At 35.4% G+C, this 27,259-nt stretch overlaps 1 protein-coding gene across 1 annotated transcript in view; it reads right to left on the bottom strand.

The window, feature by feature from the left end:
- Positions 1-327: 327 nt before the first annotated feature.
- Positions 328-27,259, bottom strand: part of KCNC2 (potassium voltage-gated channel subfamily C member 2) — a 193,381-nt gene continuing 166,449 nt past the window's right edge. The window contains exons 3-5 of the mRNA XM_082850157.1: positions 7,513-8,440; positions 5,268-5,432; positions 328-653 (exon numbers count right to left, since the gene is read on the bottom strand). Coding sequence (XP_082706283.1) covers positions 517-653; positions 5,268-5,432; positions 7,513-8,440 — 1,230 coding nt within the window. The 3' untranslated portion in view covers positions 328-516. The remainder of the gene's footprint in view (positions 654-5,267; positions 5,433-7,512; positions 8,441-27,259) is intronic.

Genomic DNA, 27,259 nt, shown 5'->3' on the forward strand with positions numbered 1-27,259 from the left:
ACACATATCCCGAGCCATCCATGGTCCCCGAACTTTGTGACATTGCTTTCAGGTGATAGAGACAAGATGGTCCATGCAAATGAGCTGACCAAAGTCATGTTGTGAGCAATCAAAATAGAATCCCAGACATCTTCAGAATGGTTTAGAGAGTCACAAGAAATGAAGTTCCCATGAAGTGGTTGGCATTTGGAAGCACACTGGTTTAAATATATCTCCCTGAAGATATGTTTATGTATTAGGGTACTGGCCAATATCTGATGCTATCTGTCATTTTATTGCAAAAGGAGATCAGGGCAATTAATATGGAGAAGTAGTAGCACTACCAGGATAAGATTCATTTAAAGCCAGGATAAGATTTGTTGGCTACCCAAATGGCATTTCTGACTTCAGATAGTAGTATCATGCAGGATTGGTACTGTATTAATGGAGCTTGGAGTAAGTCTATGTTTAATTATTTCCATTATGGGGTAAACAGTACTTGAATTAAGACAATTAAGCCGACTGATGCAGTTTGGTTTACAAGATAGATGGGATGGGAGATCGAGAGCGCCTCAGAGGACAAGGAGAGTTGTAGGGTGATGTTACTGGAGAGAGCCTCAGAGCATTGCCTGCCAAGCCCGCTATGTTGTTTAAGCTTCGGGATTTTTCATATCCTTTTATGAAAAAATGCACAGACATCAGTTGAATTCAACCAGAAAATAGACAAAGACAAACAATATCATGCAGGGTAATCAAAAGTGCTATTTTTGAGCTCAAAGAATCTGTTTACAAAGAATTCAATATTGAGACAATTTACAACTCTAAAAAAAAAAAAAATGAAGCTCACTGTAGTTGTCACTTCCAAAAGATTAAACCAGCTATCACAAATTACTGTTGCAATACTTCAAAATCTATTCGTTCGCAGATTATAGTCTGTATTGATGTAATTTTGGCATACACAATGTCAGAAAGCTTTTAAGAATTAGGCAAAGCAACTTAAGTAAGATATAAATTTGGCAAATAGTTTTAAATTTCAGAATATGTTCCTTAAAAAAAATGAGCTATTTTTTCTCTTTTCACTTTTTATTATTACTAAGCTAATAAAGCATGCTTAACTTTAAGTGGACAACTCTTTTCCAGCATATTTAATCTTCCAGCCTTATGGAGTTAAAAGGATGATCCCTAAATAATGGTTTTTAATGCCATTATCTAGATGATGTAGAATGAATGCCCATTTCTAATCCCTTGTATTTAAAAAAAAAAAGTAAAAAAAAAAAAAGAAAAGAAATGAATATAAATTGAGTCATAATTTTAGTAAATTAAAGCCTGATTTTGATTATATATTTTCAGCTGACTCTCCCCTGCCAGGAATTGAGAACAATTTGATCTTAATCCACCTTTTCTTTCTATTATCATGCATTCTAATCTTTTGTTCATGATCATCATGAATTTACAGAATGAAAGATACTTCCCACAAGCTCTAACCTATTGATTTGCCTTAGCTACTCAAGAAACACCCCATCAAGGTCACCTTTGGAAGGATTCATATATTGCAGTATTTTTTATTAGAAAAGATTAGAGGCAGGTAAATGAGGAAGGGAGTACCTAGTATAAAGTTATAAGTAAAATTGTCTTAAAAGCCAGGCAACTATTAACTGAAAAAGTAGTTATATTATACAGCTTAGCAAATAAATGTTCTGACAGCTCCACTGAAAAAAGTGTTGTAGATAGGAAAACTAAATAGCTCTACTGTGGGGTAAGATTGGAATAATAGGAACCTCTCCCTACATATACACCCACAAACTTTCAGCAGATTAGATGTCTTCTTTGATATTTTGTAGATGGAAATTTATGTCCTGCATTAACTACAATGAAGTTCTCTAGGACATAATTTCTGCTAATTATCTGCCTATATATTTTGTTAGTATTTTGAGCTATAAAGCATGGGAGGTGGTATATATTTCATTCTCCTTTGGTAGCTAATGGAGTAGTTAATGGGAGAATGTCTTAAATAATTAAAAAGGAATTGCAAGTCATTTTTTCTTACATAGGGATCTTCACGTGCCTGGAGGGCTAGTTATCACTACTCTTCTGTAATGCGATTGGAAATATAACTGGAAATTGTAGAAAGAATAATTTATACAAGTTGACTTGGATTTTTAGTGTAACCGAAAAATGTAAACTAGACTATAAACATTGATTGGTTTTGATTAAAAGCAAACTAGTGAATATGTATGAAACAAAGAGGTTGTTAATAACTAAAATTCATCCTTATAAAAATGTACCTTTTGTCTTCACTGTCACCATGGTCTTTATAAGACTTCCAAAAAGGTAAAAAATCTGTTTGACAATTTACATTAATCATGCTAGTTACATGTAAATCTTGGTTGCCATTCTCAATGTTTACTTTTCTGAATTATAGTTATTAACATAAATATTATTTATTCTATTTATAGGTCTTTTATTTTTAATAACTATGATTTCAATGTCCATTTGAGAAGGCTTCCCTTATAATTTAGTAACAAGTATTTAATTAGTAAAATTATAAGTTATTCATATAAATATATTGTTCCTTTATTCTGGAGGTTCATTTATGAACAGAAAATTTGATAAAATTTTGCCTTATCAAACTTCTACTGAATGGAATGACTAAAAATATAATTCATGAGAATAAACAATGTTGAAACCAATACATGGTATACAGCTTTATACAGCTTTTAAGAGCACATATTAGTTTGGGACAGTATTGAAACTTCCTATTCATGTACTATCAATGGGTATGTTTGTGTTCATGTAAAATGATTTCATAAAACTACTATATAAATAAAAACACAGGTTCTAAGTTTTGGGAGTTTACTCTTTTAGGGAATCCACATGTTTTCTTAATGTATGCCCAACTACATTTACATTTGTTGATAGAAAAATAATACAATGGGAATCCAGTCATTTATCTCACGTACATAGGGGAGAATTTTCATAACTCTAAAATCAGGTTAAGGTAGAAACCAATTTGAAAGGCAAGGAAGAAATCATATAGGAAATAAATATCTGAGTAGGAGTAATAGGAGACATCTCTAATCTACATAAAGGAAAAAGGAGAAGAAATGAATGAATTTCTAATAGACATGACAAAATAAGACACTGAGAAGATTAAGTGAAATTAGCCAGAAATGTTATCAGACCTAGGAAAAGAACCCAAATCTGCAAAAGAATTGGGCAAGAATGAAAACGAAGTTGATTATGGTGAGAAATGACAAAGAATAAAAAGCTCATAGATGAGTTTTCAAAGATGTTCTCACTGATAGAATTTGTATTTGTGAAATAAGATTGAATGTATAGTTTTCTCATATAAACTGAATATCTTATGAATTGCTTTGCTCATGAAAGTTTGCTATTTTATGGAAAAACTATATTTATATAGTGCTTTATAATTTGCAGTCTTTTTTCAAATGTGATCCCCTTTGACAGTTTAAAATTCAAAATATTTTCTAACCTAGATAAAAAAATTCTATCTAGATCCTTAAACATGTAACCCTAGTATAAATATTCCATGTGATACGTTATTGAATGATGCTCAAAATGCACATAAATCTAACCACATATTACATAAAAATACATATATACATATATAAGTATATATGTATATACACGTATAGTGATTTAAGATTACAATGCACTTAAAATACTATGTTCTATATTATTAGTTAGATATTATTATTTAATATATGTACATATATTTTGCTCAAATACTATGACAGAATATTAACTATCTTTATAAAATATTTAAAAATTGTTGTAACATGATATTTAAATGTAAAATAGCAAAAAATCAAATAAATCTATTAAGATGATTGAAATACATTTTGGTGCAAGGGATAGAGGTAGAGATTGAAAGTTCTTAGAATGAAGAAGGATTTAAAATATTACATATTAAAGAAACAAAAGAAGAGTCCTTTGTCTTCTCTTTCACGACTCACAGGTATGGAGACAGAAAGAACAATGTAAAGTGCTCAGAAGAAATGAAAGAGAAGCACAACATGGGTAATGAGCTATTTCAAAGAAAGTAGTCATCACAAAATAAATATTTTAGGCTTAAAATGGTAAAGTATTCAATAGGAAGAAACTGCAATGAATAGCAAATAAGCACAATATTTTAAAAATGCACTTGCACTAACGTGAAAGTTTTGGAGTGGCTTTTCGTTCAAATTCAGTCAACTGCATAAGAAATTATTATTTCTTCATAAGAAATTAATAGTTCTTCCTCTATTCTGTCAATAAACAGAGAAAAATAACCATGACACTAAAGCCACTGGAATTCTCAAAGTAGGAGGTAATCTAAGAGCATACCAGCACTTTGACAATGGTGGGTTATAAGTGTCACAAAACTATTTCTTAAGGAGAAGAAAAGGGTCCAATTGTTGGTTCATAAAATTTACTAAAACAAAAACAAAGACAAAAAATAGCACCTAAGGAATAGTCATAGACACCTGGCACAATCTAGGGAAATGAAACTGTGCTGGAGTGGAGCTTCAGTATCCTGTTATATTCCTTAACAAAGATGTCTGTCCGATACAATGTATTCATTCAACAAATATTTATTAAGTATCTTCTATGTGCCACGCACTGTTCCGTGTCAATTAAAAAAATAATAAACTTAGAATTATTACTGCCCTGAAGAAAAATTCCATCAATACATTTTGTAAGTACACAAGTAGCCTTTCCAGTGATTGGGTATATTGTTCTACATGGCTGAGGATCTTGTACCTTAGCAACCTTCTGACATTCAGGTAAACCACTAGGAAAAGTTGCCCAAATACTGGATAAGAGACAACTAGAGTACGTTTAATGTTTTACTTTGAAAAAAGCTTTATTATTGTTTTAAATTATTAATTACTTATCAAATATATGCAAAGTGTCAATTAGTGAGTTTAATTCATTGTAGGAAAAAAGATAACTTTTAAAGACTGCTGAATCCATTGTATTAAAGTAATTAGACGAGTGACTTAATTTTTAAATACTTCATTACAATTCTGCCCATAGACAAATGAAAAAACAAAATGTAAAAAAAAAAAGAAGGGTGAAATGCCTTTTAGATATGACAATCAAGTCGGCTGTTATGATATGTATTTTTAAATGTTTATAAAGAGAGAAGATAGGATGAGGAAAAGAGCACCATGATTGCACAGTTGCTCCAAGAAAATGATGAAAGAGCATTTTACAGCACTCCATATATTTGCAGCATTTAATTGCTAAGTCACCTGTTAGGATCTGATTAAATGCATGCCTACCTTTCCTGATCCCTCCATCAGAAGCACACGTGTAATCACCTGTCGTCAGTAGGAAACATGTTTCCCCTCTTCTGTGTTTGTCTCTGGTACTAGAGCGTCTGATGGGGAGCCTTTCTGGGGGTGATAATGGCGGCTCACTTCCTGTACTGTCGTCACCTGATAACACTGGTCACAGCACCATGCCCATTGACAGACAGTGATGGATGAGGAAATGAGACAGTACAAAGAGTTTACGCCGAATGTCCATAGTACAGTCACTCGATATACAAAACACAATAATCACATCATGATAAGAAAAATAATTTTCATCACTCATTACAAAAATTTATGTGGAGCAAAATGGAAATGTACTGAAAAGGAGAGAAATGTTGTTTGGGAAATTTTAACTTCATTTTGGATTTTATCTAATAGGACAATAACTTTTACAAAATTAATGTGAATTCAAAATAAGTGTGATAATGAAGTAGCACACAAGTTAATTTCTTTCCATTTTTGACATGTTATCTAGTTAATGCAAATAGACATCTTTGAAAGTGGAGCCTACTGAAGGAAAAACTCCTAAGTAAATATTTGTCTTTGCAGTGCTTTAAGACGCATGCTTTTATTATTTTCTGAAAGTAATTTTCCCCAATAAATTGTAATGAAAATAATCCTGAAGTTCACAAACTTCATGTCCAGGTTCTCTATTTTGAGGTGACATAATATTTTTGAGCATACCAGTGGAAAAAGATCAACTTCTCAAATGCCCTTGAAACAACTGTTTACTTCTATATGTTTTTGCCAAAGACTTTCACACCCTATCAGCCTAGATACTAACTTATAACAATGTTTGCCCAGGCTGAGAGTGTGTCCTCATTTCCATGCCCTTCATACGGACTCTGCGCAAGTACTTGAGAGCAGTCTAATGAGAGCAGTAACACCAACTAAATTTCATCTTTCATAAAGACATTCCTGGCATAACAATTCTCAGATACATATTGACAGAATTTGCAAAACAATCTACTAAATAAACATAAGGACTGCGAATAAAATCTTTGAAAAAGCAGTTCAGTTCCAGCCAGTTTTTTTTTTTTTTTCCATGTACCCCATAATAACTTTTGGAAGCTAAGGAGGGAACCTGTGAAAATGTCACTTGCCTTTTCTGTTTGTTTGTTTCCTTGCTTGCTTTGTTTAATTGGTGTTATTTCTAAATAACGCAAAATTATTCACATGGGATTCTAGTAAGTCATTTTTCTACAAGAAAAAGATCAAACCTATCTAAGTTATAGGGAATGCACATACCTTAACTTTTCATAGTGGACAAAATCTAAATTGTGTAAACTACAAAATATTTCATCTGTAGTAGACATAATAGACTAGAGATGACACTATTGACTATCACTTTGGCAAACTGAATGTCAGCCTACAATCAACCCTAGATTATTTATGACAATAGAGAGGAGTAGCAATTCAACTAATTCAAGCAGTAAATCATCCAAAACTGAGTTCTGGGAGGGAACAAAGCCCAATGCAGAGTGCATAAAAAAGGAAATCCACAGAGAAATTCAACCTTGCCATTGATTAGCCAAAGCAGATCATCTAGCCCCTGAATAATGTTGGGCTGATTATATTACATAGCACCTTACCCAATCCAAAGGGATTATATTGAAATATCCTAATTTAAGAATAATGAAAACTTAATGAACCCTCCGTAATATTACTGAGGAAGCTATTTACTTTGAAAAGGGACATCTTACATATCACCTCTTTGGTGTTTAGGCCTTTGAAATGTAAACGTCCATTCTTCTTACATATCTTCTTCTTGTGAATTAGGTTAAAATGCATGGCCCCATGTGGCAGAGATAAAACTGAGACAAACACGCCAAGCCAAATGATATGGAGATCAACATTTTGGGAATGAAGGATGGAAAATGTCCAGTATCGTACCATCACATCGTGCAGGGAAACAAAGAAACATTGGCACAAAAGCAACAAACAGGCAAAAGAAAATATTGGTACCATCAGCAAAGGGCATTCCCACTAAAGCAGGAGAGCTCTATAGCCAGCTATGCAGACTTCTACTTAGGATTCATTTAGAAAAGCTATAATCTAGCTATCTACAAGCCTGACACAAACAAATTTTTTGTGAAGGGGTAGAACAGAAAACTCATGAAAATTTGCGGAAAATGAGAATGCTTGCCTTCTATTTCAGGGACATACTGGTCTATAAAGTATTTAATGGCATGCATTTGAAATCGTGCCTTACCTGATCTGTTATGTTCCGGAAGCCGATTGTCTTTGCCCAGACATGTGTCACCCTGTGTGCTATTACAGGCCATATTTAATTCTGTCTTGCAAAATGTAGGCGAGGTTGCCTGAGGGGCAGGAGGGATGTGCTTCTTTCTTTTTCTTGGAAGTTTCTGCTTCGCCATTGCCAAGGAGTAGTACATTCCAAAATTGTTGACAATGACAGGCACCGGCATGGCTATTGTCAGTACTCCAGCCAGAGCACACAGGGCTCCCACAAGCATCCCTGACCACGTTTGGGGGTACATATCTCCATAGCCCAAGGTAGTCATGGTCACTACAGCCCACCAGAACCCAATAGGAATGTTTTTGAACTGCGTGTGCTCACTAGCTGAAGGGTCATTGGGTTGAGCTCCTACTCTCTCCGCATAGTAGATCATAGTAGCAAATATCAAAACTCCTAGAGCCAGGAAGATGATCAGCAGCAAAAATTCATTAGTACTTGCTCGAAGCGTATGTCCAAGCACCCTCAGACCTACAAAATGGCGGGTGAGCTTGAAGATTCTCAGGATCCTGACAAACCTGACCACCCTGAGGAAGCCAAGTACATCTTTAGCAGCTTTGGATGACAGCCCACTGAGTCCCACCTCTAAGTAGAAGGGTAGGATGGCCACAAAGTCAATGATATTCAAGAGGTTTTTGATGAATTCAAGTTTATTGGGGGAAAAAACAATACGGACTAAAAATTCAAAAGTAAACCATACCACGCACACTCCTTCTACATACATCAAGGCAGGATCTGTTTCGATTTCATACTGTAGAACGACACTTGTGCCATTGATGACTGGTTCTGTCTTGTTTTTAACAATATTGAAAGCTTCGTGTGTCTCCAGGCAAAAAGTTGTGATTGAAACCAGGATGAAGAATAAAGAAGCAAAAGCAATAAACTGTAGAGAAAAAAAAAAAAGAAATAAAAGAAGAAACACAGAGTGATCTAAGCATAATATATTTCAATCCAAATCTAAATGTATCAATCCCTGTAGTAGAAAAAGTATAAACATATATTTGAAGATTTCACTTGGCATGTTTCTCAAGTGTAAGAAGACATGTGTAGGGAACATTCATTAGAGTTGCTGATGATATGTTTCAAGTTCTGTTTTCAGCTTATATAGGTAAAAAGTTTTGATTTATGTTGGAAAATAATTTGACTCTTTTGTGTAAGACACTATACCTGTGAAAAGAGCATAAAAATCCTTGCAAAAGAATGTTAAAGGGCAACAGGCTGAAAAAAAAATAAATGTAGACAATGGCTCCAGATATTTTTTACCATCCTAGAGATCTTCACATATTAGATCAAGATTTACAACCATAAATAAAAGGTGCAGTCCACACTGATAGAAATTTGGTAGCCACCCATATTTAACTGTAGGTTTCTTGTATAATGTTCAGATTGTCATGAGGTATGAACATGGAAAAAAAAATTTGAGCTATGTTACCATTTATATTATATCAACTTAAGGCAGAGTCTTGTCCAAAAAAGCAAATCTAGGAAGAGGAGGCATCGAGACTGAAGAGAGAGAAAGAGTTAAGGAACAAATTAAAAGGCAGTCTTCTTCCTGTCCTGAAAAGGAACTCCAAATGTTAAAGTAATATGTTATAAAGTTGCAGGATTTTTTTTAAATTCAACATTTCTTTGGTCAGTAATATATGAATACACACCTACTAATACAGAATAATAATAAAAGCTCTCACTTATATAGTTCTTACTAGCACCAGACAGTCTTCAAAGCAATTTACGTAATTAACTCATGTCAACACTCATAACAACACTACACCAACACCTTTTACAGTCACAGAGTTTGTCACTTCTCCAAAGTCATAAGATTACAAAGTGATAGACCTGAGACACTAACTTGGTAAGTTTTGCCCCCGATTCTGTTCCCATAACTACCAAACTCTCAAATGTAGAATACAAATATGTTGAAACCTTTATTTATCTTGGGATCACATACTTCTTAATATTAAAGATCTGAAAACTTGAAACCCAGTTGTTTTAGTAAATGGCACTGTTGCCATTTGTCAGCACCAGAGGCTTTCAAAGAAGCTGGCAGATTTCTGGTGCTCTCTGATAACGCTCTTAGATTGAGCATGCTTAATGAATACCAAGAGACTATTCCTTGAATGTCTAAACAAATGAATTATTCAGCAGGAGGAGGTCATCAGTCAAGTGGAGGGAGGCCATTATTTAGAAATAATAGGGTATATCCCAAACCCAAAGCTCTTCCCTAATATCCTGCATCTCAACCATGACACTGAAAAGATCTAAGTTTCAAGAAGAGATTGAAACCACCTCTTTTTTTGCCCCTGGTTGATCTTCAATGGACGAGATATACAGATCTCACCAAATACATAAGAGATACACAAAAAGACAAAAAAAAAAAAAAAAAAAAAACTTTGGCCTGAGATTATCTGCTTTAAAGAACTACACAAATACCTGTGAATAAACAAAGCAACGGAATAGTTTCTAAATATACACAATTCTAAGACACAAAACTTTAGAAACCAAAAATTGTCTGTTTTTATGTCATTGGAACTTGCATTTATAAATATTTTTATTAGCATAATTTAAAGAACTACATGATGATATTTGTGTTATTCTTCATTGTAATCTTTATAACTCAGTATATCTTTAGCTTTTAAAGACTTTGTAAATCTGCTGGAGTGTGATAGTACTATAATCGGAAACTAAAAAGAGTATAAAGAATGGAAACAAACTTTGATATTCCTGGAAATATACAACATTCATCTTAGAAGTACCTCATTATTTTGCTTAAAAATCAGCTTGATAGGTCATTTTTTATTTATAAAGGCTAAGGACACTAGGTATGGTCTAGAACAAGAGTTGTAACTGAGAACCAAAGTATGCTTCATAATAACATGGTAGGAAATTGGAAGTTGGCCTCTATCAGCCTGCAAGTGAGGACCTTGGAAGGAAGTTGAATTCTGAAGAGAAGGAAGTGGAAAATGTCTCTAAAGTGAAGGAGGAGAGGCCCATAATATGAGCACAGACAATTGAGAAATCCCCCACAGGTACAGCAGCAGAACTTTGGGAGACCAATGGAGAATATTAAATTCTAAGATGATGCTTGCTCTGTTAGGCCTTCAGCAAAAGGGTTGTACAAAACAGCCTGGTGTTGAAGGTGCTTTGAGTAGTGAAGGCATTGGACCATGGGAGAACAAAAAGAGGACATCAGTCAACCACGAGAGGCAAAATACGTACTGAGATTCAAAACCATAAGAGGGTAACAAATAAAAGTAAAACGTAATAAGGAGAAATGCAGCTCCCAATAAAGTCCTTGGAGATATTGGGAGACAGAGCTTCCCATGGAATGAAGAATAGGGTCTCAGTTTATTAGGAACTTAGTTTGAGTATCAAATGAAAGGGTGACTCCAGAAACCTTGAAGATCTAGAATTATCCAGAGGCCACATTTGGATTCCTTTAGCAAGGAACTTGTGCACTTTACCTGAACTTAAATCTAAGAGTCTTGGATATAGAAAATGTCTTCTTTTGTTCCTGACTCACTGAGTTAAGCCGAGATGGGTAAATATGAGGTTAGATTGAATAATATTTTTTAAAAATTAAAAAGGAAATAAATGGGGAAAAAGAAGGTTTTATTTGTTTTTCCTCTTCACTGAACTGGGAACTGTTTAAGGACTGGAATGATGTCATATTCATTTCTGTACCTCCTGCTTCTGTCACAGTAGTTAGTATTTAGTATGACTGGATGGATGAATAGAAGGATGGAAAAATTAATAAAAGAATGAATAAATTAACAAAATAAGGTAGACTATATTCTAGTGAGCATAAAAATGATGTGAAAAAAGGAAATAACAGAAATGAAAAATGAAAGTCCGCATTTTGAAGCAAAAAAGCCAAATTTACAGCTGAAGCAAACTGAATTGGCTCACAGGTCCAAATGTTGCCAATGTTAGCTTCCATTCATTCTGTTAATGAAGTTTGTATCTTACCAGGGAGTTGGGGAAGAAACTTATACTGCCATCTTTCTCTTCCTTTTCCCCTGTGTTAAGACCACAGACTCCTACAAGCATTAAATGAAAATAAAAAGAGGCATGTTAAATACTAATTAAAATGTTAGAAAGCTTTCCAGACAAAATATAGCATGTTGACTGAATTCACAGAACTGATATTTCACCCAAGGCAGTTTCAGGCTGGGAATATCCTACTAAAATATTGGCTTGTGCGTCCAGTGAGTAGTTACTTTTTCTCCATAAGCTCAGTGCCCATGCTTAGCAACATAGAGTGCCCCAAACTCTCTCTCTCTCCCTTTTTTTTCCAATTAGCAATTATGGAGTAGAAGTCCTCAGAGTCCAGATTCTACATAGAAGGTATTAGGTCAATCAACCTCGAAGCAAACATTCAAGTAGAGTCTCCAGGTATATATAATAGGCTGAGAGAAACAGGGGGAAAGTGTGGTATATTTTTATGTTTCATCATTTTCTCTTTCAGGTTAGCATTAAAATATATGTAACTGAACTCAACAACTAACATTCTCTAACACCATACACAAAAATAAACTCAGAATGGATTAAAAACCTAAATGTAAGGCCAGATACTATGAAACTCCTAGAGGAAAACATAGGCAGAACATTTTATTTTTTTATTAGAACTATTCTTTTTTCTTCTAGTTTTATTGAGATATAATTGAAGAACACTCTTTGACATAAATCACTGCAATATTTTTTTGGATCCATATGCTAATGTAAAGGAAATAAAAGCATAAATAAACAAATGGGACCTAATTAAACTTAAAAGCTTTTGCACAGCAAAGGAAACCATTGACAAAACAAAAAGATGACCTAATGAATGGGAGAAAGTACTTACAAATGATATGAACAATAAAGGATTAATATCTTACATATATAAACAACTCCTACAACTCAACACAGAAAAAACAAACAACTCAATTAAAAAATGGGCAGAAAAACTGAATAGACATTTTTCCAAAGAGGAAATGCAGATGGGTAACAGGCACATGAAAAGATGATCAACATCACTAATCATCAGGGAAATGCAAATCAAAACCACATGAAATATCACCTCACACCTGTCAGAATGGCTACCATCAAAACACAAATAACAAGTGTTGGCAAGGATGTGGAGAAAAGGGAACCCTTGTATGTTGTTGGTGGGAATGTAAATGGGTGCAGCTGCAGTGGAAAACAGTGGAGGTTTCTCAAAAAACTAAAAATAGAACTATCATATGACTCAGCAATTCCATTCCTGGATATATATCCAAAAAAAAGAAAACCCAAAACATTAATTCAAAAAGATACATGCACCCCAATGTTCATAGCAGCATTATTTACCATTGCCAAGATATGGAAGCAACCTAAGTGTCCATCAACAGATGAATGGATAAAGAAGATGTGGTGTAGAGATACACACACACACACATACACACACACACACACACACACACACACACAATAGAATACTACACAGCCATAAAAAAGAATAAAATTTTGCCATTTGCAACAACATGGGTGGTCTTATAGGGCATTATGCTAAGTGAAATAAGTAAAACAGAGAAAGACAAATACTATATGATACCACTTATATGTCAAATCTAAAAAATTCAGCTAGTGAATATAAAAAAACAGAAGCAGACTCACAGATATAAAGAACAGACTAGTGGTTACCAGTGGGGAGAGGAAGGGGGGAGGGGCAATATATAGGGGTAGCGATCAAGAACTACAAACTATTAGGTATAAAATAAGCAACAAAGATATACTGTATAATACAGGGAATATAGGCAATATTTTATAATAATTGTAAATGGGTATAAACTTAAAAAAGTGTGAATCACTATATTGTACACCTGTAACTTATATAATATTGTACAGCAACTATACTTCAATAATAAATAGCTAGCTAGCTAAATAAATAAATAAATAAAATTGAACTTAATAACTAATTCAAAAGCTCCAGAACTTACAAACATAATGAGAACAAGACTCATTAAGTGACCCTTCTCCATGCTTCCCTAGCCCAGGATCACTGATGATACTGCAGCAATTTTCACACACTCAAAGAGAAGGATTTAACATCTATCCTTAGAGCCAAGCACAAGGCCTAACCCATGACAAGAAGTAGGTGCTCAGTTCTTATGAAATTAGTAAAGCAGCACTTTTAAAAATATTTATTTGTTATGTAAAAATTCTGTTGGCCACAACACGGAATCTGTCTTTAAAAGTCACTTCTTATTAATTCACAGTCAGAAATATGGACCTTCATTGCAAAACTTAAAGGGAGAAAAAATCTGAAGAAAAATTAAATTCACCTCTATTTTTTAATGAAAGTCAATGAGATAATTTAATACTTGGAAATAAACTATGAGAAGATTTTTAAGACAAGTTACTTAAATATATGCTAAGGAATTTGTTTTCACAACCCCACATGAGGTACACCTGTTTTTAGTTTGTATTTCGAGAGCTTAAATGAAATCAATACACGAGAAGAGCAAGGACTTCCAATGATGAAGTATCAGCGCGCATAGTGCCTCCTGATCCAAAACCTCCACTTTTAGAAATTTACTCGGGTAAAATATGTATATAAAAGTACAAGGATATATGTAGGGCATTAATTTAAGCATTACTTGTACCCGAAAAGACCCAGAAAAATGTAAATATTCCTAGTCATTGTATTGTCATAAAATCGCATCACAAAGAATGATGTAGTTCAATACATACTGACACAGAATGATCACTAATGAAACATATTAAACAACAACAAGTGGCTCATAGTAAATACTAAGTATCTGATTCTATTCTAAATGGCTGTGGCACAACAATACACAGAGTCCAATCCCATTTCTTTCTTTATGTACAACTAGTGTATGCAAATAAATAGAAACACTATATTCTCAGCAGTGGTGATGTCTGGGTATAAGAGTGGCCTCAGGTGAGTGTGTTGCTAATGGAGAATCATAACTGATTTTATAAATGCCTGCAAAGTTTACATTTTTCACAAAATTTTGATCATGTATTTTAAGTTTAATTTTAAAACAAAATTCAAAGAAAGTAATGACCAAGAGAGGATTAAACCTGGATCTTCATTCTCAATGACCATTAAGCTGATTTTATTTGTCCATAGAAATTATACATTTGCAAATTTTCTTCTTTTCTACAGCACCTGAAACTCAGCAGATGCTCTTAATTATGTACGTATTCAAGGCCCTTGTACTACTTTTGCCGTAATTAACAAGTGTGGTGGTGTTTACAGAAATGTGGTCTCTAGAGAGAGAAAAAGTCTCTTTCATTAGTAAGTCTATCCTCAAAGGCCAACCAAACAGGGAAAACTAGAGACCAGTGTCTGCTGGTTCCATGCAGAGTTGACAATTACTTTGACTTCTTCTGAAGCTGGTAAAATCAATTTCTCTTCATCCAAGTTTCACCATTTAAAAGCAGTTCCACAAACTTAACTGCATTTATTGTACTGAATTAGATTGAAGAAAGCTGATCACATACATGGTTACTAAACTCAGAAATCAGTGAAGAAGATTAAGCTACAGGTAACTGTACATAATCATGTGTGTGTTTATAACAAGTTATATGTTTTATGTCTATATCTACATATAAAATGTGTTATATGTATGGATATATGTGTATTATACACAGTAGGTATAGATTAAATATAGACACAAATATATTATATAGATAGGCATAGAAACAGACAAAAAACCCAAAAGACATAGAACAATATAAGATTTAGATTCTGTAAATCAAGAAAATATACCCCAATATTTCTTTTGGCTACTGAGACTTACGTGGCCCCTAATAAATATCTTCAATCATGTTTTTTGGTACCTTTATCCAATATATATACCATTCTCCTACATTTTTTTTTTCTATGCCACAGACTGATGTCATTGAAATTTTAGTTGTTTGTTTACAGTCAAGGCCTATCCACTCACACCCAAGTATAATTTTCCAGGATAGAGGCAAGAGAGGCCTGTACATAATATTAGTTTTATCATAATGGATTGTTATATTCAAAGTTAGGGAACTAGAATTAAAAGTCATCCAATATGAATATACAATATCATTTACTTCTCTAAGTCTCACAATGAAATGTAAAGTGTACAATTAACATACTTCATGAAAATAATTTTTATAACCGTTTCATTAGACTGAAGAAAAATTCTATACCTTTTGAGTCATAAGAATAACAGATTATATATAGTCATTTCACAACATAAACATGAATTGTATACCCTAAATTCCAATTATTGAAAACTCTCCCCAAACCAAATTTTCCATCTTTAGCATATATTAATTTGTCTTAAATTTATTTTTTAAATGATTCAGTTTGTCTTGAAATGATATGATGTACACCACCATGATCTAGGATTTTACATAGGGGGGCACATTTTAAGCCCTATGTACCCCCGTATATCTTTCTTTAGACTAACAATTACTTTCCAAAATGAATTATTTAAGGATCCTTGATTTTACTCAGTTGAAAGTGAGAGAGATTAAGGGAGGATTAGTTGAAGGTGAAGGGAGGTGACTAGCTTTCAAACACCTGCCAAAGATTCACTGACTCATAAATCTGTTTCTTTCAACACTATGGTGCTGTGGTTAAAACACACTCTACCCAGTGACATGCATGGCTGTCTACCCTGCAGTGTCACCTCTGCTGTACACCACAGAGTGTCCCAAGCTTCGGTCTCAAATACATTGTTCTCTTTTTGCCATATCTGCTTGCTCAGTAATTCTTTCTATAAACAGGACCTGTGCCAAGGTAACTGGGTCCTGAGAGTCTTCCAAGCCCAGGCATAGCTCCAATGGATCTGGCCCTTCCGCAAACAGATTAACATATTTGTTAGGGCTTTAGTATTCCCTCCTCCTCAAGATGATTTTTTTTTAGTGGATATCTGCTCTTCCTTGCTACAAAGCCTGTGTCAGGACCTTCCAGTCCACTCTAGTCTACCTCCACAGGTATCCCTATGTGGATAGAGGACACTAGAGTTTCAATTCCTCCTCTACCTGAAGATCTTGGGCATCTTGCAAATAGTTCAAATTCTTCCCAGAGGGCAGAGGCAAATGTTCTATATTCCACAAAACAAAAGCCTATGTGTAACTTGTAATTTCGTTACGAGACGCAGAAAACCATATTTAAAATTGGGAGGGGATTGATTGGCTGTGTAATTGGAAACCCAGTAGGGTCGACCTTAATGCTGCTTGCCTTAGCGATTTAACTATATCAACAGCTATCAAAGTGTGGCCTGGGGACTTCTAGTGGTCCTCAGAACCTTGTTTGGGTCTACAGAATCAAAATTAGCTTTGTAATGATATTAAAATGATTTTTGCCTTTCTCATTGTCACACCAGTTTACAGGGAAGTTTTCCAGAAGCTACATGACATGTAGTATTACAACAGACTGAATGCACAAGGAGATATGAGAACCAGCCATCTTCTATTAAGTCAGACATGAAAGAGATTTGCAAAAATGTAAAACAATGCCACTCTTCTAACTTTATTTTTTCTCTTTCAGAGATGCTATTCTTTTTAAAAATTTATTTTTTATTAAAAATACATTTGCTCACATCACTGAGTTACATCCTAATCCAGGAAAACAGGTATCTCCTGACCCTTCTATATATAGCTAATAGGACCCAACAGTGACTCTATACAAGATCACAAGGTCTCCAATGTGATTTTCAATACAATTAGCTGCTTTACTAGATAAAAAACCATGCATTTGTCATATTAACACTTCTAAAGCTGTCACGAATGAACTGAACTCTAACCAAAGGAATTCTCGGTATTTACAGAAATCTGGAATAATCAGAAATATCTGCGTCCACAGTTTAAATATTGAAATCTCTGGAAATCTGGTAATCTCATCTACTTCCACAATTCCAACTGCCATCAATGCATGAAATGTCAATCTTCAGGTTATACCTTTTCTTTGTGATTTATAATTATAATTCTCCAAATCCATACAGTTCTTCAGTCTCGGTAAATTAACAAATAATATGGAGGTAATCAAAACAATGGCTCTATTAGTCCAGGTTCTCCAGAGAAACAGAATCGATAGGATATTTATAGTATATAAAAAGGGATTTATTATGAGGGATTGGCTCACAAGATTACAGAGGTTGAGAAGTCCCATGATCTACTGTCTGCCCCCTGAAGGCTTAGAAAAGCCAGTGGTGTAGTCCCAGCCCAAGCTTGATGGCCTCAGAACCAGGGCAACCAATGATGTAAGTCCCAGTCTGAGTCTGATGGTCCAAGAACCAGGAGTGCCGATGTTCGGGGGCAGGAGAAGATAAACGCCTCTGCTCAAGCAGAGAGAACTAATTCACCCTTCTGTTTTTTTGGCCCTCAGCAGAGTGGATGATGCCCACCCACACTGGTGAGGGGATCTTTACTCAAGTGGACGGACTCAAATGCTAATCTCTTCCAGAAACCCTCATAGACACATCCAGAAATAATGTTTTACCTGTTATCAGGGCATCCCTAGCGCAGTCAAACTGACACATGAAATTAACCATCACACTATTATACATTTTATTATTGAAGATTTTAAAGGAACTTCAAACTTTACCTGCCTAATATACTGCTCAAATCTGATCTTCCTGTTCCCTTATATTTTCTGTTATTATTATTTTTGTGTGTGTGTGGTACGCGGGCCTCTCACTGTTGTGGCATCTCCCGTTGCGGAGCACAGGCTCCGGACGCGCAGGCTGAGCGGCCATGGCTCACGGGCCCAGCCGCTCTGCGGCACGTGGGATCTTCCCGGACCAGGGCACGAACCCGCGTCCCCTGCATCGGCAGGCGGACTCTCAACCACTGCACCACCAGGGAAGCCCTATTTTCTGTTATTTTGACCATCATTTACCCATTAACCAGCTTGGTACCTAGATTCCTTATTTATTTTCCCAACACCTTTGGCTGTTGAATCACTGAATTGTGTAGATTCTCAGACTTGAAATACCTCTAGTTAGTATTCTTCTCCCTTCTCTCCATTCCCAATGTCAGTGGCTTATCTTTTAATTTTCCTTTAATTAGCTTGTCTTGGATTACTAGGAATAAACACTCCTTTAAGGGAACAAATGTGATTATGTCACTCATCTGCTTAAAATAGTTTAATGGCTCCCAATTACAGGATAACACACAACGTTATTAATATGTCATTCAAGAAATTTCTTTATGTGGACCTTACACACCTTTCTGCTGTGAACCTCACCATCTTCTATGATGTATGATGCCTTTGTACATGCAGTTCTTCTGTCTGAAATACACCTCTTTGCTTTGTGTGACTGGCAAAGAACTACTTATTCAAGACTCAACTCAGAGATCACTTAGTCTTTGAAAGAAATCCCTGAAATCTAAGGCAAAATTAAGCACTTTCTTGTTAGGTTCCTATTCATATCTCTACTATAGCACTTCCCTCATTTCTGTAATATTTTATTTTTTCTCCTTTGGTCGAACACAAGCTTGTGACAGCAGGAAGTTTTATTCCTATTTTATGTCAATGGTACTGAGTAGTGCTTAATAAATATTGACAATAGCAGACTATGGCCACGCCAAACATAAAGTTTAACACAACTTTGGTTCACTTATTTACACCCAACCACTTCCCCCAAATGGATGTTTAAGAAGGCTTATGAAAACAACAAACATAATAGATTAGGAAGAAAAGTATAAACTAAGACTAATAAGGGACTAATAAGGGAACTAATAAGGGAACAGATTGTCAGTTTGAGTGACAAGAGCAGGACAATGTCAGAGATAAGAAAAGAAAGATAATGCTTCAAGGAAGAGGGATTAACAATGCCAATTTCTGCAGAGTTCAAAGAAGATAAAAATGGAGAAAGGACTTTTTTTTTTTTTTTTTTTTCTTTCTTAGCGGTACGCGGGCCTTTCACTGTTGTGGCCTCTCCCGTTGCGGAGCACAGGCTCCGGACGCGCACGCTCAGCGGCCATGGCTCACGGGCCCAGCCGCTCCGCGGCATATGGGATCTTCCCGGACCGGGGCACGAACCCGTGTCCCCTGCATCGGCAGGCGGACTCGCAACCACTGCGCCACCAGGGAAGCCCGAGAAAGGACTTTTGAATGAGATAATTAGGCCATCCTTAGTTTCCCTTGATTAAGCACTTTTAGTGAAGAAATAGGAGAGAATCCAGATTGCAAGGGATTAACAAACTAGTGGGTGCTGAAAAGTACGAGTTGCAAACACACACACACACACACACACACACACACACACACACACACACATTACTGCATTCACAAGGGTAAGCCAGTTTTATTCATAGAGATCATTACCAATTTTTAATTTTTTGGCTTTACTTGCTATAAGACTAAACAAAATGGGCCAATTCTAGAAAATATAAAAAGTTATTCAGCTGATACAGCACCAGACCATAATTCTGAAATTGTGACGATAAGAGCTTAGTAATGAAAGCTAATACCAAACATTCCCAAGTACTATAAAACTGTCTAAATCATAGACATTTTCTATCCATAACCAATCAGCAAAATATGGTAACTACACAATTGTTTTATACTGTTTTTAACTAATTTTACCTCCCAAATCTAATTCAGTGTCCGTTGTCCTCAGAGACATCAGGAAACTAAGAAATTCCAGGCTATGCCACCAATGACAGTTTATATGATTAATAAGTGATACTTTAAAAAACTAGGGATAGTTTTAAGATGCCAAGAGCAACACTGCCTTTGTCATTTAAAAATAGCAACCAAAAAATAATAAAAATAACAATCTAAAACCAAAGCAATAATAATATTAACAGGTAAAATTCAGTGAGGGCATCTGTCCTAAAAAAATAATTTGCATCTCTTCTAATCCTGCAAACATATTGCACAGTAGATTCCATTATCCCATTTTAAAGAAAAGTGAACCGAGGTGTAGAGACTAAGGTCAAAGCTCTCTGTTTTGTAACATATATTGCTTCTCTGAATTCACCTTTTTCTCAACTCAGGAATCTTAAACCCTACTGAACACAAATATTTAGAAAATAAATATTACAGTATTCCAATAAATAGCATTTTATACACATATATGCATGCAAACACTCATGCACGCACACATGCTAAACTTTTTTCAACAATAGTGCAAAAGCAGCAAAGCCAGGAAAATGAAATTCCTAAGCTTTATTCCTGATTTATCTTATGGATCTTTATATATAGTACTTTTTCAAGGTCCTTATAAAATAACTGATATAATAACCAAATGCTGATTCTACATAAGCAAAAATAACTAAGCAAACAGGTGTCAGGATAGAAAGCAATTGTGTGTTCATTACTTGGACAAAGTCAACTATACATTTTGTTCCTAAAGCATCTAAAAAAGTCTGAAACTTGCATGAATGGACATGTATGAGCTGGGTTCTCCTCCTTTACATACTTTTTTGCGGTACGCGGGCCTCTCACTGTTGTGGCCTCTCCCGTTGTGGAGCACAGGCTCCGGACGCGCAGGCTCAGTGGCCATGGCCTACAGGCCCAGCTGCTCCGCGGCACGTGGGATCTTCCCGGACCGGGTTATGAACCCGCGTCCCCTGCATCGGCAGGCGGACTCTCAACCACTGCGCCACCAGGGAAGCCCTCCTTTACATACTTTTTAAAAATATATCTTCTAGCTAGAGAAAGAAATGGTGGTTTTCACAGATTATTTAGCTCATTTGAGAGCTTCCAAAGCAAGGTTTACAGGATTTGCCCTTGATACAGAGACAACAGAAGGGAAGCTTCTGAATATTTAATAGAGCTAGAAAATCCTACAGTTAATATTCTCTTGAGCTTGCACAATGCTGACTTAGAAAGAAACCCAAAGTATCTCTTTTCTGCACTGTAGAATCTTAAAAATGCTGTAAGCTCTAAAATGACACTCACAACTTGAATTGCTTTCATTCTTAAAGGTAAAACATTTCTTTTAAAATATGTGCTAAAAGTTTTAGTCAATCAGGAAAAGAGAACTGTGACTGTGCTTTAGGTTTTCGTTAACATCCCATTTTTTATTACCTTATTTCTTCTTTTTAGAACCTTAACCATTTGGCAACAGCCCAAATTTTATCTAGGTTTTGTTTTATTTTGTTCTGCTTTGTCATTTTTGTTTTGTTTTGTTTGCATCAGGGACACATTTTAGGAATACTAAGCAAATCAGCCATCTAATGCCATTTAACAGTTTTTGCATATCCAACAGGCTTTGTTGATTTTGATTTTGCAAATGTGAAAATTTCTTTAAGACAGGGTAAGCTTTTGAAAGAACTAGGACTGGAGAAGGACCCCCCATACCTAAAAGTCCTTCTCAAATGGTTATAGTAATCCTTCATGGGATGTTTTTAATGACCTACAGTTTTCTTTCTTGTCTGTTCTATAATTTTGTTGGTTGTGCAAGAGTCTAATTCAATTCAATAAATATTTCTTGTTCAACTATTAAGGTGAAGGCTCTCTGCCCTGAGATTCTGGAGAAACCACAAGTTCTTATGTACAAAGAGCATGTAATCTATTTGGGGGGAAAGATAAAAAGAAACAAATGCCTCAAATAAAGGTAGAAATTGTTCATTCAATAAGAAAGAGACAAAATGTTTATAAGTCAGCCATCCACTCACTTCAGTCTGTCTTCCATTCAAATTTCTCCAATTAGAGCAGCCGGCTCTTGTAGAGGTCATAAGTTGCAAGTCAGTGGCCAATTCCAATGGATATTTTTATGTTCTCACTCTCAGAATCAGTAAACACTAAAGGTCCTCTCCCTTTGAAACACTCTCACTAAATGATTTTCCACGTTCTGATTTTCACCCTACTTCTTTGGACAATACTCTCAGTTTTCTTTGCTACTTCCTCTCTTCCACTTGATCTCCAAATGATAGAACAACATACAACTTGGCTCCAGATCCCTTTCTATATTTAGGCGACCTGATATGGTCCAGTGATTAAAACCTACATCCATTTGCTTCTGTTTCCAAATTTATATTCCCAGCCCTGACCTCGTTGAGCTCTAGACTGCATTCTTGCTCAGTTGCTTTCTTGTCATTGTCACTGGACGTGGTGTCAAGTAGGTTCACCAAATTTTAAAATTTCTTTCCCCTCAAATCTGTTCTTCCCTTCATCTTCTTTATCTCAGTAGATGGAACACAAGTCAAAACTGAGAGGTCATCTTGGCGCCTCCCTTTCCTCCTCACTTCAGAGTCTAATTCCCTAACACACTGGAATCCAAGTGACAATCATCTCTTTGAGAAATCACTACAGCCTTCTAATTAATCTCCTTGCTCCCATGCTTCCAGACATGAAAGTTGTAATTATCTACTGCTATGTGAATATTACCCCAAAACTCAGCAACTTAAAACAACAGATATTTATTATCCCAATTTCAACAGTCAGGGTGGGTCTGGGTGGGTTTTGGCTCAGAGCCTCTCATGAGGTTGTAGTCAAGATTTCAGCCAGCAGCTGTGGTCACCTAAGGTTTAACTGGGGCTGGCAGATCTATTTCTAAGGTAGCACACTCACAGTCTGTTGGTAGGAGACCTAAGTTCCTACTGTCTATTGAGAGAAGGCCCCAGTTTCTTACCATGTGGACCTTTCCATGGGGCTCCTTGAGTGCCTTCATAACATCACAACGTGTCAGCTGCCCACACCAGAGTGAGGAATCCAAGAAACAGAAAGAACAAGGAAGGAAAGGTGATGTCTTTTATGACCTAGTCTCAGAAGTTACTTTATGTACCATCACTTTCTCCACATTCTATTTGTCAGAAACAAATCACTAAATCCAGCCCACATTCAAAAGGGAGAAATCAAACACTGCCTTTTGAAGGGAGAAATATCAAGAATTAGAGGAATATTTTAAAAGTACCACAGCCTTCCTTTGCCCAGAGTGCAGGGCCTCTACATAAAACAGCTCCAAGGCCATCAAATAACATATGGAGGGTGGAATTAAAGGGTTCTGAAAATGATTAATTCAAGAACTGTGAGTTTCTGCAGATATTGATTCAGAGAATAGCATTTACTAAAAGAAATCTAGGTGAAAAAGTCTAATGTTGACAAGAAGGATTGGAAGAGGTTCAAAAATTCTGTGGGTAATTTCAGTGAAAAGGGATGGCCTAAATGCATAAACTACAGGGGCCAACTTTACTTCAAATAAGGAAAGCTTCAAAACATGGTATGAATTTGGCAGCAGGGAGGAAAGTGAAAAGTATTTTTCAAGGCATGGCAAAAGCAGGCACTGCTAATTAAAAGCAATCTCAGGAAAAGTTAGGTTTCACTTAGGCAAGGAGGTAGAAGAATGATAGGAAAATGAACTATAATCTGGGTTTATTAGTCTGGTCTAGCTGCCATAACAGAATACCACAGGCTAGGTAACTTAAACTAGGGGCCCCCAACCCCCGGGCTGCAGACCGCAGCCTGTTAAGAACTGGGCCACACAGCAGGAGGTGAGTGGCAGGCCAGCAAGCAAAGCTTCTTCTGCCGCTCCCCATTGCTCACATTACTACCTGAACCATCCCCTACATCGTTCTCATTACCGCCTGAAGCGTCCAAACCCCCATCCCCCGACCCAGTCCCTGGAAAAATTGTCTTCCACGAAACTGGTCCCTGGTGCCAAAAGGGTTGGGGACCACTGACTTAAATAGAATAACAGAAATTTATTTCCTTGCAGTTCTGGAAGCTAGAAGTCCAAGATTAAGGCAGGTTGTTTCTGGTAAGACCACTCTTCCTGGCTTGTAGATAGCTACCTTCTCCCTGTGTCCTTACGTGGTCTTTCTTTTATGTGTGCTCATTCCTGGTATCTCTTCCTCTTCTTATAATAAGGTATCAGTCTTATTGGACTAGGGCCCCACCCTTATGGCCTCATTTAACCTTAATTACTCCCTTAAAGGCTGTGTCTCCAAATACAGTCACATTGACAGTTAGGACTTCAACATATGAATTTGCAGGGTGAGCAAGAGACACAATTCAGTCCATAATACTGAATTAGGTAATTCATACTCAAAATGGACTGTGGGTTTCTTGGGACCAGGTGAAAGAAGAGAAGAACATCATGGTCCAAGTTGCTGTAGGCACAGGAAGGAGTTAGAATAGATGCTAAGAAGGTGGAAACATACAATGGGGAAGGAGATCTGAAAGCAAGGACGCAGAGTCAGATTCAGGAGTGGGGGGTAACTGAGGAATAGTGGGGTGTTGTTCTCGAAGCAAGAAAAAATTGCAGGCAGTGCAATGAGATGGAGAAAACTCTATATTAAGTGAGTATTATGAGAAATTGGAAATTAGAAGTTATTCAATGTTCAATTTATATATTAGAAATTAGGCTTGAATTGGTGCCAAATTATTAGCCTTCTCAGAGCACCCACCTGCCTTCTCTGATACTGGAAAGGCAATTATTCTGCACACAAAAATGATTTTCAAAACCCAGAATGAAAGAAGGAGGAACTTGACAGGAGTGTGTTAGCAACAGGTTGAGGATGGAAGGGGGAGCAGAGCTGAATAAGCCGTAACTTGTCATGTCATGAACTAAATCACCTCAAATACTTCATTCAATAAACAATCATTGAGTCATTGGTGGTAAATTCAAGAAAATGTTTGAGATCCTTAAGTTTCTTTTTATACATTTTGGCAGAACGTGCATATGGACCAGAGACAGGACAAATCCTTTCACAATTTATGATAAACATGTTCAGGCATGTGAGAAGCTGGATGAGAAAAATTAGATGCAGAGGCAAGACTAATCAAATATGTCTACACTTCCTTAGCTTGCCAATGTATTAATTTTCACAGTCAATTATTATCTTTCCCAACAAATGATTCATAATAATTTGGATGAACTTTGAAACACTACAACTAAAATTACATAATTTTCACTTTCTTGGTGTTATAAAAGTGATTTCTTAATTATAAGTTCCTAACATGGGGATATAATAAAAAATCTTCCCATCATGTTTGACACTTTTATTAAATTATTAAAACTAGACTGATTCCAAGATAGATAAATACTGAGAAGCAAAAATTGATATGTATGTCACTTAATCTCTCTTAAATTCCATTTTGGAATAATTTCATTAGCTCCTTTGTTCCTTTATTCCATTACGTTACTGCTCTAAGGTGCTACATGCAATGTCTCTTTTTGGATTCTAAAAGATTGTAAAGCCAAAAAAAACCACATTGGATAAGCAATATCACCTCCCCATAATACCTTTATCTTTCATGATGCAGCTCCATGTTATGGCTGTGACTATTTTAATAAGGTGTCCCAATTTTTCTTGAAATAATTACACCTTTTCATTTCCTGGAAAAAAGCTTGAGTACACTAAATTCTTCTGATCAAGAAGTATATATTAAGTGTTTCACATAATTGTATTAGGAAGATAATAAATATTTCTCTAAATTATATGCATTATAGAGAAGATACAGAAATGATGCCTAATTTTTTGTTACTGTGGTTATTAGATTACAATTTCTTTCCATTGAATTTTTGCTCGCTGTTGTCAGCAGTGGCAATTGTTTTTCAATAAGGTAGATGTTTTGAAAAGTGGACTTAGAAATGACAATAGAAATTATGCTCAAAAATGTCATTTCCAAGTTTATTTCTTATGACAGGGTGTATAGCCTTTTAACTTTGAAATTAACCGATCAGAAAATGTTCTCTTGTTTTAAATTTTGAAGTTGCATGCTTGAATTTTGCAGACTTAACCCTCCATTGAAGTATGCCATTTACAATTTTTACACCAGGCAAAACGTTTTGGTATGCATTATTTAGATTGTGAGTGTATACACTCCATTATATGTACATCTGTGTGTAGCATAGGACCAACAGATATCATACAAAAGTTATATAAAACTTATGAAGTTGTGTGTATATTTCCCCAAATAACATAGGCAACTAGATAGGTGGAAAAGAGAATCTAGTATCAGTGAATTTCTTCACCATCTGAACATCTAATAATCTTTATTCACTAATTTGCTTTTCTTATTAGCTAGCATTTACATTATAAAATACAAAATTAAATATAATTATCAGTACTTGAAAAATGGATTTCAGTGGTAATGCAAGACTGAATCACTGGGATTCAAAGAATCCCTAGTAGGGATGCAAACAGTAACAATCAATATTTTTTGGCTCAGTTTCTTCAAAGGACCCCAACAGCAGTGCAAATGTAGTCATTCAGTGTGTTGGTATGCCTCAGTGAAGCCCCAGTTTGACCTAATTCTAACTTTTTAGAAATTGATAACCATGTGATTTTACTTAAATTTAATTATTTATAGTTTTTTAAATTTTATAATATTATAAATATGTATGATATTGCCAGTTATTCATTTTCTCTAAATTTTATTTTTATAACTGCTCAAAAACAGCATTTGATCAGGCTTCTCGTGACTTTCTTAAGTAAAATCATATTCATCTTTTCAATTTGCTATTGATCCCATTTGCACCAATTTTTTTAAAATGTGAAATATATTATCAAAATCTTATCTTAAAACACAATATCAAATATCTATTAAAAATAAGACATTATTCTTCTTTTATAGAAATATAAGAATAATTCAAGAAGACCTAACTTTATAGTAATATTTTCTTTTCAGCCATCTTTATCATTTTTTGATTTCTTTACCATTTATTTGGCACTATTTTTTATAGTTAGCCAATGTCTAATGTGTCACAATAAAATGCCTAGTTTGCCTTAGGTTATGCTATAAATTTTGTTTTTATATGATGTCTAATATAGTAAAGAT

This window comes from Leucopleurus acutus, assembly GCF_964270905.1.
Source record: "Leucopleurus acutus genome assembly, chromosome: 11".
NCBI lineage: Eukaryota > Metazoa > Chordata > Mammalia > Artiodactyla > Delphinidae > Leucopleurus > Leucopleurus acutus.